The sequence below is a fragment of the Staurois parvus genome, unplaced genomic scaffold (genome assembly GCF_062004578.1).
Source record: "Staurois parvus isolate SC_StPar_1 unplaced genomic scaffold, SC_StPar_1.0 ptg000389l, whole genome shotgun sequence".
In the NCBI taxonomy this organism is placed as follows: domain Eukaryota; kingdom Metazoa; phylum Chordata; class Amphibia; order Anura; family Ranidae; genus Staurois; species Staurois parvus.
In genome coordinates, this window is record NW_028318185.1 from 2,151,782 (window position 1) to 2,164,384 (window position 12,603).

Below are 12,603 nucleotides of genomic sequence, written 5' to 3' on the forward strand. Positions count from 1 at the left end.
AACATTTTATGCAGAGTGCGCTCATGGCAATGACTTCACAGCTGATTATGGGGTTTCTACAGAAAGTATCTTGCAGGAGCAGTTTGCTTTCAGATGCGTTCTCTCTAACTGAAAGACTCTGTACAGAGTAGAGGTGTAGGTGTGTGTGGGGTGGGTGGCGTGGTTTCTCTCGCCACTACCTCATCCAAATGTGTGTATATTCTGAATCTGAGCTACTGAGCTCTCTAAGTGGACCTTTTTCAGAGGAGAATGTAAGATTAGCCCGGTAAACGTACATTTTGGAGAGGAAGAATGAAGATAGGGCATGTATAGCATCCAGGGGTGGACTGACAACTCATGGGGCAATAGGGGATCATGGGGCCTGTGTCCTCACCCACACTAAAACCACACCCAAAAAAGCCTATGTAAGGTACTAGGGGCATCTCATGGTGCCCCCTACTGACCCTGGGCCTTCGGGCAGTGGTTGAGTGCCCGAATGGTCAGTCCGCCCCTGATAGCATCTAAAACACTGTGCATTCTCTAAATTTTTTTTAGGATTCAATTTTTTTTAGGATTGACCCACCTTGTTCTATGGACTCGCCAACTTCGTTTTCTGTTCCCACAGATACGTCTGAATTCAAAGTGCTCTCCTCTGCTATCTTGAAGCCTGACTCTGTGCAATGAAAGTTCACATTAGGAATCATTTATTCAAATATATTTAAACCTAATATATATATAACAAACAATATAACAAAAACTGACTTTTAAGATACAGCCACTTACCTGTCCCTCGGTCCAGCACTGTCCTCACCACGGCTGGTTTCACCAGCCGTCTTCTCTCCCTGGTGCCGGCATCTTCAGTGTGGGCACCCGGCTGTGACAGCTTGCGGCTTCAAAGCCGGGTGCCCACTGCGCATTCGTGAGAAGGACTGCGTTTTGTGAATGGCCCCTTAGTCTTCTGGGACCTGCACGTGTCCCAGAAGACTACAGGGAGGAAGGGGAGAGGGCAACTTCCGCTTCCGATCACCTCGGCGATTGCAGCGAAGTGGAAGTGGTTACCTGTCAAAATTGGGTACCCGCTCCCCAAAGGTGCCAATCCTTAATGTGGAGCGAGGGACTAAGGCTTAAAGCAGAACTTCCCCTGTTGGGTGGAGCTCCACTGATTAGAGTAAGGGAGAGTTATAACCCCCACCAGTTTTTTTTCCACCATCTGTGTCCCATTGGGGAGATTTCCATTCACTTCCTGTCACATTGGCAAAACGTAAGAAAGTGAGAGGAACTCCATGCCAATTAGGGGAATCCATTGGGGCTCCCTAGGTCACCAGAACTGTGGAAGATTTCCCCTCTACTACTTTTCTGGGTACAACCCAAAATTTGGGGTTTTATTTTGCTTACACTTTTATTGACAATAGTAAACTGGACAGAGAGGGTAAATCTCCCTAATGGGGACACAGACAGAAATAAAAAACCTAATATGTGTTCTAATCCATCTTCACTCTGTCCAAAACTAGAAAAAAAAAAGTTTTGCCTTTAGCTATACTTTATGGATTAATAAGGGGTTAAATAGGAATACATTTTATTTACAAAAAAATGATGTCATATGCTGATAAAAAGTAACACCTTTGATCTACAAATGAAAGAAATAGTAAGTACAATGGAACAATATATTATTACATTGTATTTGCTCAGTCATACTTTCAGACTATCTGCCTTTTGACAGCAGCTCCTGCTATGCAATACAAAACAATTCCCAGCTGTCATTTTGACAGCCAGTAATTACCAGTAATAGTGTCTGGGGGAGCAGCGGCAAGCAGAGAGAAGCTGGACAGAAGATATGAGTATCTCTTATGTTGAAAATCCTCATGTGATACACTGTGACATGAATTCTTTCTATTATTACACAGATAGAGTTCTCTAGAACTGGGGTGGGCAAGCTTAGGGAGGTGGAGATCAACTTTGATGTTTGATTTTAGGTTTCAAATGATTTCAGTTTTAAGCTTGCAGTGCAGTATAATAGGTTCACTTTAAAGCTGCAGAGGCACACAAGCGGCAATAAAAACCTGACAGTTCTTCCAACCCTTCTCTACCCATTCCAAAACTAAAGCAAAAAAGGTTTTAGCTATTGTGTGATATAACTTCAAAGAGGCAGCACAGTGGCTAAATGGTTAGCACTTCCACCTGGCAGTACCAGCGTCGTCGGTTCGAATCCCAACCACGGCACCGCCTGCCTGGAGTTTGCATGTTCTCCCTGTGCCTGCGTGGGTTTCCTCCCACACTCCAAAGACATTCTGGTAGGTGAATTGGCTCCTGTCTAAATTGTCCCTAGTATGTGTATGTTTGAATGTGAGTTAACGACCTTAGATTGTACACCCCTTGAGGGTTAGGGACTGATGTGAATGTACAATATATATGTAAAGTGCTGCGTAAATTGATGGCGCTATATAAGTACCTGAAATAAATCAATAGAGAATTTTGACAGAGTCTAACCTGCAAAGTCTGTTTTGGGGCTCTGCCCCTTTTTTATTTATCCATAAAAATACTTAAAGAATATGTAAACCCAACAATTCATAATCCTGATATGTGCCTGCTGTACCATGTGCTTGTATGGAAAAAATCTCCCCTTCTCTATGAATTGCTTCATTTGTGTGGAATCCCTGGTGTTCCTGCCAGTCCCTCTGCTTTCCTATTATAAACTGACCACACTAAGCATAAGAGCACAGCATGGGCAATTCTCTAGCTGTCCTCAGAACTCAGTCTGCTCTCCTCCAATGATCAGACTTCTGCTGACACCCCCCCCTCCCCTCATACACACACACACAACCATTCACTGGGAAGATGCTTGTGCTACTGTTAATCCTCCTCCAGCTCTCTGAGCTCCTTATGCAGCTGAGAACAGAAGGCATGGTAAGTGATCACTTTAAAAAAAAAAACGCAAAAAGAGGTATTTATAAATTTCTTTTATATTTTTATACAAATGTTTTGCCTTTCATTTCTATTTTAAACTGAATGGGTTGTTAAACAAGGTGAGGGCTTACATATACTTTAATAAACATGCTACCATAACAGGGGTGTTTTCAGCATCACACGGATGCAAAGTATATTCAGCCCTCTGGCTATTTGAATTTGGTCTCCTTAGACCCTCACCTTGCTTCATCAAGACTGTATTTTCTCTTAATCATCCATCTGGTCTGTAAGGCCAGACAGGCCAGGGCACACGGCCAGACAGGCAAGGCAAAAAGAGGTATTTATAACATTTTTTCATTTTTTTATATTTTTATATAAATGTTTTGCCTATCATTTCTATTTTAAACTGAATGGGTTGTTAAACAAGTAGAGGGCTTACATATACTTTAATAAACATGCTACCATCACTCCTTGTGTGTCCGTACATCTGCCTGGTTGGAATACCTGTTTGTAAGGCCAGACAGGCCAGGGCACTCGCCCCTTGTGTGTCCGTACATCTGCCTGGTTGGAATACCTGTTTGTAAGGCCAGACAGGCCAGGGCACTCGCCCCTTGTGTGTCCGTACATCTGCCTGGTTGGAGTACCTGTTTGTAAGGCCAGACCGGCCAGGGCACTCGCCCCTTGTGTGTCTGTACATCTGCCTGGTTGGAGTACCTGTTTGTAAGGCCAGACCGGCCAGGGCACTCGCCCCTTGTGTGTCTGTACATCTGCCTGGTTGGAGTACCTGTTTGTAAGGCCAGACCGGCCAGGGCACTCGCTCCTTGTGTGTTCATCTACTCACCTGGTCAGAGTGCCTGTCTGTAAGGCTAGACAGGCCAGGGCACTCACTCCTTGTGTGTCCGTATATCTGCCTGGTCACAGTAAATATATACCCAAATCTGCAAACCCACTCCAAACCACCTCAGCTTGTAGTTCGAGGTATTTTAGGGTGCCAGTGCCTATAGCCTGCCTCTGCTTCCACAAAAAAATGAGGAACAATAAGCTGAGAGTCATACTTCATCTTAAATGCTTTGTATTGCTTTATCCCATGAAAACTAAAGTGCATGCATGCATTCTGTCTTCACCCAACAAACCACACTCCCCGAAGGAGACAGAATGTACTATATGTATACCCATCTGGTCAGAATGCCTGTCTGTAAGACCAGACAGCCCAGGACACTCAAACCTTGTGTGTCTGTCTACCTGCCTGGTCACAATGCCCCTCGGTAGGGCCAGACAGGCCTGGACCCTCTCTCCTTGTCTGATCAGAATGCCTGTTTGTCAGGTCAGACAGGCCTGGACACTCATTTCTTGTGTATCCATCTTTACATGTGCTGCTCATGCAGCAAGTGGTCTCCTGGGGAGGGTGTACCGGCTAACTGGAACTAATCCCTAGGTCCATCTGTCAGAGTATGCATACTGTAGATTTTAGCTCTCTCTGATACAGCAGGAAAAGTCTCCCATCACATTCTCTTCGGTATGTTATGTATAAAAAAGTACTCAAAGCTCTTGCTAAAGGAGTGTCAATGAATTACGTGAGTGCCTACAAGTACCTACATGGCAGTGGATGGTCGCATTGTATGCAGTGACAGTTTAATCATAGGAATGAAGGACTTTCATAGACTCACTCTACTTTTGCAGACAAAAAGCAGGACAGGATACTTACTTGTTGGGCTTATATTGGCAGGTGGAGCGGCGGTGCCTAGATTAGAGAACAAGATAAGTTATATTAGGACCTGCTAATATTATTTCCTATGACTTAAAAGAATCCTCTCACAGAGCAGAACACTTATGTAATAAGGCTCCGGTTGGATCAGCAATTCCTTGACTCAAATACAGCATACTGTAACAAAGCTAAGGGAAGATTGGAGAAAGAGTTTGCAATCAAAAACTAGACTTAGCAGTTAACCAAAAATGAACAGATGTTACCAATATACAGTATATTATCAAAAGTATTGGGCCGCCTGCCTTTACATGCACATGACATGTCTTAGTCTTAGTCCGTAGGGTTCGAGATTGAGTTGGCCCCGCCCTTTGCAGCTATAACAGCTTCAGCTCTTCTGGGAAGACCGTCCACAAGGTTTAGGAGGGTGTCTAAGGGAATGTTCTTCCAGAAGCACATTTGTGAGGTCAGGCACTGATGTCGGGGGAGGAGGCCTGGCTCACAGTCTCCGCTCTAATTCATCCCAAAGGTGTTCTATGGGGTTGAGGTCAGGACTCTGTGCAGGCCAGTCAAGTTCCTCCACCCCAAACTCGCTCATCCATGTATTTATGGACCTTGCTTTGTGCACTGGTGTGCAGTCATGTTGGAACAGGAAGGGGCCATCCCCAAACTGTTCCCACAAAGTTGGGAGCATGAAATTGTCCAAAATGTCTTGGTATGCTGATGCCTTAAGAGTTCATCTCACTACAACTAAGGGGCCAATCTCAACCTCTGAAAAACAACCCCACACCATAATTCCCCTCCACCAAACTTTACACTTGGCACAATGCAGTCAGGCAAGTACCGTTCTACTGGCAACCGCCAAACCCAGACACGTCCATCAAAGAGAAGCTTGATTTGTCACTCCAGAGAACACGTTTCCATAGAGTCCAGTGATGGCATACTTTACACCATTGCATCCAACGCTTTGCATTGCACTTGGTGATGTAAGGCTTGGATGCAGCTGCTCGGCCATGGAAACCCATTCCATGAAGCTCTCAACGCACTGTTGTGCTAATCTGGAGACTGCATAAAGTTTGGAGGTCTTTAGCTATTGATTCTGCAGACAGTTGGCGACTTCTATGCATTGTGTGCTTCAGCATGCGCTGACCCCGCTCTGTCATTTTACGTGGCCTACCACTTCATGGCTGAGTTGCTATTGTTCCCAGTTGCTTTATAATGCCACTAACAGATGACCGTGGAATATTTAGTAGCCAGGAAATGTCACAGATGGACTTATTGCACAGGTGGCCACCTATCACAGGACCATGCTTGGAGTCACTGAGCTCCTGAGAGCGACCCATTCTTTCACAAATGTTTGTAGAAGCAGTCTGCATGCCTAGGGGCTTGATTTTATACACCTGAATCCAATGATTTGGAGGGCTGGCCCAATATGTTTGGCAACATAGTGTATTTCAAACAATTCTAACCATTCCACTCTAAGCCTTCAATTCTGCTTTACCAACCAATAGGTGCTGGCTCAAGGCAGTCCATGACCTGCTCACAATTATAGCACCAAAAACAAAATTGAAGGCACTCTCCTTCCGGAGTAGCAGGTGGTACACCCCTGTACTGGGTAGCATTATTAAAACTCCTTCTGGGATTTTTGCAGGAGAGTGACTTCATATTAGTCTTTGGTACCATTATATTTGGTACACACAGCTGGGAATAACCCGGAACATTAAGATCACCACACTTGTTACAATTTGACTGTACAATCGCCTTTAGATCTGCAAACAACTATGTAGAGCAAGTATAGTAGCAACTGCATTGGCAACCTTCATCTAACCCTCCTCTTCTGATTGACCTCTGGTTCACATCTATGCGGCCGTGCGGGCCGTGATTTGCATGGGCACGAGAGCCCATTCATTTGAATGGACTCCCGTTCCTGTGACACGCAAGGAAGAAGTCCCTGCACTTCTTTGGAAAACGCAGCCCGCACGGGAACCTCATTTCCCAGTACGATTGCGTTTTCATGTGCCATTAGAACTAATGGCACCCGCCTGTGGATCCGCATTCCTCTGTGCGGGTGGTGCGGCTGCACAGATTTTTGTGTGGATCCGCAGCGGCACCACCTGCACAGATGTGAACCTAGGGTAAATTGCAGTGGATGCCCACCCTTGGGCTGACTTTACAGCAAAGTGTTTTGCCCACGTTACTGAAAGCACAGTAATGTACAGCATTTTGTTCCTCATTTAGTATGGCACTCCAAGGCAAAATACACATGCCTAAGGACCTACCCTGCAGAGCACCACAATGTGCTCAATTGCTGAATTAAATATAAAATGTGCATAGGTTAAATATATTGAATAGTTTTTTGAAAGGATAATGCCTCATTGACATGGGAGCTGAGGACAGTAGACCATGAATGGGTTGTCTTTTTATATGGCTTGGTCCACCAGGTTAAAAGGAAACTGCACCACTCCAAGCTCCGTACATAGTGCTCAGGTCCTTCACATCACCAGGTGCCAGCTTCTAAGAGCTCATCTCACATAACATGAAGAGCAAGGCAGAAATAAAACCATGCTGTGGGAATTCCACAGTGGCTGCCCTAAGCTATGACCTCTGCCCTAAGCTATGAGCTCTGAGGAAGAGGCAAGTCCTCGAAACGCGTCAGACTTTTGGATGTCTACACTCCCTATTGCGGACTGTTACTCAGCGCGGTGTTGACCCAGCTGTTCTTTATGATGTGCCTTGACTATATTGTCATTTGTGAGTACAACACATACTTTATTATTTTTTATTAAACATGTTTTATGGTAATGCACTAGGCCTGTGCGCTCTCTGTTTTTTCTGCCCTAAGCTATGACCTCTGACGTATTTCACCTGGATTGTGTTTATTTGTAGAGGTGCGGGTGGCTGGGACTGGAGAACATTTAAAGGCTGAGTTCACCTTTGGGACATGTTACATGGTACACCCATGTTTAGGGTGCAACATGTAACATGTTCCAACAAACCCCCTTCAGCCCCTGAGTGCTCCCTCTCCATGACAATGGGCAGGGAATCTTCTCTGTCACATTTATAATCAATGTGGCTGTACGGTTCTCCGCCCATACAGCTGCGTCATTCATTCACAGCCATCTGTGAATTAAGAAACTACAAGTCCCATCTTCCACAGCAGCAGACTGCTTGCAGTTCTCAGTGAACTATGGGGGTGCTGATGAGCACACTCGTAGTCTAGTCACACATCATCCAGCTTTCTAACAGGAAACTCGTACAGAGGTGCGGCCAGATAGCTGTAGGATGTGCCTGCAGGAGCCTGATATTGCACCCGCAATGCACCGATCGTGGATATGCTTTTCAAGCTCTTGTGGGGAAAAATAATAAATGCAAAAATGTGTGCACAAAGGTGAACTTATCTTTTAAAGCGGTAGTAAACTGAAACTCTAAAAAAAAATTAAAAAAAACCAAACCCCCCCCCCGGCAAGACAATGTCATAATGTACTAGTATGCATCGCATACTAACACATTATGTCAAACTTACCTTAAGTCTAGATTCACACCTAAGCGTTTTCCACAGCATTTGCAGAAACGCACTACAGTCCATTTAACACGATTTCCTATGGGACGCGTTCACATCTCCGCGTTTTTTGGAAAGGGTCGAGGACATTTTTTTAAATGTAAAAAGTTGCATTTTTGGTTCTATAGACTTCAATGGAGATGCTGCATTTTTAAAAAAATTTATGCGTTTTAATCTGCCTAGCAACAAGAAAAAATGCATCAAAAACGCATGCGCAAAAACGCAAAAAGCACTGCAGAAATGGATCAAATGCAAACTGCATAGGTGTGAACCTAGACTAAAACGAAACTCTCAAGCAGAGCGCTGTCACCGCTGACAGGGCTTCCATCTTCACCCAATCCACACGGGAGTCACTTTTTACAGCACACAGCTCTGAAGGAACGGCACGGACATACCGTTCCTTCACAGCGCATGCGCCGGTGCTCCTTTACAAGTAAATATCTCCTATATGGTGCATGTTTAGGAGATATTTACAATACCTACAGGCAGAGGCGTCCCTAGGGTTGGTGTCACCCGATGCGGTAACACCCCCTCCGACGATCCCCGCAGAATAGATCGGATCTGCGGATTGAGCATAATGGATCGAACTCCGATCCATTATGCTCAATCTGCAGATCCGATCCATCCTGCGGGGATCATCGGCTTTCTTTACAAGTTACCTTTTCTTGGAGCGGGTCGGGGACAACTGCGCATGCCCCGGTTTCAGGCACGATCAATCGATGATAGCAGTAGTTCTATCATCGATTGATCGTGCCTGAAACCGGGACATGCGCAGTTGCTTCAGGGGGACATATCTACATGGGAGACACATCTTGCCGATACACCAGTGTCATCCCGCAGGATCGTTCGCATGCAACCTATAGGGGGTGACACCGGACCCGCTCCAAGAAAAGGTAAGTTGTAAAGAAAGCCGACGATCCCCACAGGATGGATCCGATCCATCCTGCGGGGATCGTCGGCTTGCTTTACAACTTACCTTTTTGTGGAGCTGGTCCGGTGTCACACAGTGCAGTCGGTGTCACCCGGTGCGGACCGCACCCCCCACACCTGCCTCGGGACGCCACTGCCTACAGGTACGCCTTATTATAGGCTTACCTGTAGATTTAAGTGGAAAAAAAAAGACTTTACTATCACTTTAAACCTCTTGAATAATTAATCAATGAATTAAAAACAACACAAAAATTTGTAAAAAACCCCCACTGAGCAATAAAAAAAAAGTTGCTTGAGCGGTCAGGTGCTGCGTGCAGGTAGCCCATGTATTTGTACAGCCATTCCTGCATCCAAACACCTGTCATATGAGCATGAGTGGCTGTGTCCATGCAGTCGCTGCATCCCCATACACGTTCATGGGCTGCCTGCATGCAGCACCTGGAGGCTCAATCAACATAACAGAGGGACCATTGATAGTCTACAGGCCTCAGCGGTGTGTGAGATCTAAAAAAAAGAAAAAAAAATTGTAATTTGCCTTTAGTTTTGGATGAGAGTGTATTTTTCCCTCCACTCTATTAAAAATGGTCAAAGTTCAAACTTTCTAATCATTGCAGCTGCCAACAATACTTACTTTCAGGGATTGGAGTGGCGCTTCCACTGGCATCACCTCGACCTACAGAGGAGAGAAAATCACATAAGATCAGAATCATAATTCTCTGAATTGTGCATTTTTAGACCCGCTCTGTAATAAACAGTTGCTAAAACATACTGCCAGCCTTTGTATTGTTATACTGTCCATTGGATAATAATATTCCCAATTCTCCCCATATGGTGCTTATTCTGCTCTGCTGGAGTAGTCAGGGAATAAGATGAATTTTTCATAGATTTATCTGACATGTTCACAGTTTGAACAGACATGCAGCAGATACCGGCTTTGTGTTATAGATTTGAAAGTATGGGCCCAATTATGCTCTTGTTGTGTTTGATTTGAGTTTTATACAGAAGACGTTAAATAGAGCTCATCCAGCTTTGTGTAATCAACTCTACAGAACATATGCTGGGCGATGTGAATAGGCATACTAAATGTAAACCAATGTAGGGATGTAAGCAGACCCGGGCTGGGATACAAAAATACGCCTGGGCATTTTAGACTGGGCAGCCAATTTTTCCAGTGACCGGGGGGACTTGTACAATGGCTGGCGTTCATCAAGGGCATTTGGTGATCAGATATTCACGGAGTCGGTTCATTGCACTGTAATTGAAAGGTGATTACAGTGCCCTTTACGATGCTGTCCCCTTTATTTCACAGTGCCCCTTTACATTACAGCGCCCCAAGCAATCACAGCCCCTATCACAGTGCCCCTTTACATTACAGCGCCCCAAGCAATAACAGCCCCTATCACAGTGCCCTTTACATTACAGCACCCCAAGCAATAACAGCCCCTATCACAGTGCCCTTTACATTACAGCGCCCCAAGCAATCACAGCCCCCATCACAGTGCCCCTTTACATTACAGCGCCCCAAGCAATCACAGCCCCTATCACAGTGCCCCTTTACATTACAGCGCCCCAAGCAATCACAGCCCCTATCACAGTGCCCCTTTACATTACAGCGCCCCAAGCAATCACAGCCCCTATCACAGTGCCCCAAGCAATCACAGCCCCCATCACAGTGCCCCTTTACATTACAATGCCCCAAGCAATCACAGCCCCTATCACAGTGCCTCTTTACATTACAGCGCCCCAAGCAATCACAGCCCCCATCACAGTGCCCCTTTACATTACAGCGCCCCAAGCAATCACAGCCCCTATCACAGTGCCCCTTGCAATCATGCCCCCCTTTATATGACACCTAGCTTCAGAAGACCAGATGCGATTTCTCCTGCGCTCTAGGGCCCAGACCGGTGGCAAATAGATGGAACCAACACCAGAGCAAGCGACCACCAGTATATTTCAAGGTTGTGCAGCTCCAAAACAGGGCTGGGGAAGCCCGATCGATACTGCAAAGTGAAACAAAAAACAAGAAGCGCACCAACCTTGCGCATTACCTCAGTAACAGAATTTATTAATAGAAGATAGGTACTCACAAACAGCAAATAAAATCAGAGCTCTGAGGGAGAAGGCATAGCCTTCGAAACGCGTCAGCTATACTGAGTGTCTACCCCCATGATGGGATTCGCGCTGGCTTCTTATCTTTGAAGTCCCTTTGAGGACTACATGCCTGATTTTATTCACTGTTTGTGAGTACCTATCTTCTATTAATAAATTTTGTTACTGAGGTAATGCGCAAGGTTGGTGCGCTTCTTGTTTTTTGTTTCATTTTGCACCTAGCTTCAGAAGTCCAGACTTACACTGTAGTTGGCAGATGATCTCATATTTATGATAGCAGCACAAACTCCAATCCAGGGGTGGACTGACCATTTGGAAACTCGGGCACTGCCCAAGGGCCCGGGGTCAGTAGGGGGCCCCATGAGATGCCTCTGGTACCTTTTTCATAGGCTTTTTTGAGTTTGGGCAAGGACACAGGGGCCCCATGATCCCCTATTGCCCGGGGGCCCCATGAGTTTTCAGTTCGCCCCTGCTCCAGTCCACTACTCATGAGTTGGTTTGGGAAAGGGGGGGTTGTCAGATCGAGAGAACAGAGCATGCTCTTACCCCCCTCCTTTCCTGTGTGTCCCTGTCCAGCTCCTCCCACCCCCTGCTCTGCTGATAGGATAATGAGGTGTAGAATGAAGGAGGTGGTTGGGAATGTCTATACCCCTGATAAAGAAGGTGGTTAGGGATTTCTATACCCCTGATGAAGGAGGTGGTCGGAGTGGGGATGTCTATACCCCTGATAAAGAAGGTGGTCAGGGATGTCTATACCCCTGATGAAGGAGGTGGTCAAGGTGTCTATACCCCTGATGAAGGAGGTGGTCGGGGATGTCTATAGCCCTGATGAAGGAGGTGGATGGGGATGGATGTCTATATCCCTGATGAAGGAGGTGGTTGGGGATGTCTATACCTCTGATAAAAAAGGTGGTTGGGGATGGATATCTATACCCCTGATCAGGGGCGGACTGACAACTCATGGGGCCCCCGGGCAGTAGGGGATCATGGGGCCCCTGTGTCCTTGCCCACACCCGAAAAAGCCAATGAAAGGTACCAGGGGCATCTCATGGGGCCCCCTACTGACCCCTGGCCCTCGGGCAGTGCCCGAGTGCTCAAATGGTCAGTCCGCCCCTGCCCCTGATGGAGGTGGTGAAGGATGTCTATACCCCTAATGAAGGAGGTGGTTGGGGATGGATGTATATACTCCCGATGAAGGTGGTGGTCGGGGATGCCTATATCCCTGATGATGAAGGTGTTTGGGGTGGGGATGTCTATAGCCCTGATGAAGGAGATGGTTGGGGATGTCCAAATCCCTGATGAAGGAGGTGGTCGGGGATATATCTACCCCTGATGAAGGAAGTGGTCGGGGATGTCTATACCCCTGATGAAGGAGGTGGTCGGGGATGTCTATACCCCGATGAAGGATCAAGCATCTCAG

At 46.2% G+C, this 12,603-nt stretch overlaps 1 protein-coding gene across 1 annotated transcript in view; it reads right to left on the reverse strand.

Annotated features, from left to right (window-relative positions):
• Positions 1-12,603, reverse strand: part of OC90 (otoconin 90) — a 143,225-nt gene that overhangs the window by 19,001 nt on the left and 111,621 nt on the right. The window contains exons 13-15 of the mRNA XM_089685933.1: positions 9,706-9,747; positions 4,589-4,624; positions 563-652 (exon numbers count right to left, since the gene is read on the reverse strand). Coding sequence (XP_089542059.1) covers positions 563-652; positions 4,589-4,624; positions 9,706-9,747 — 168 coding nt within the window. The remainder of the gene's footprint in view (positions 1-562; positions 653-4,588; positions 4,625-9,705; positions 9,748-12,603) is intronic.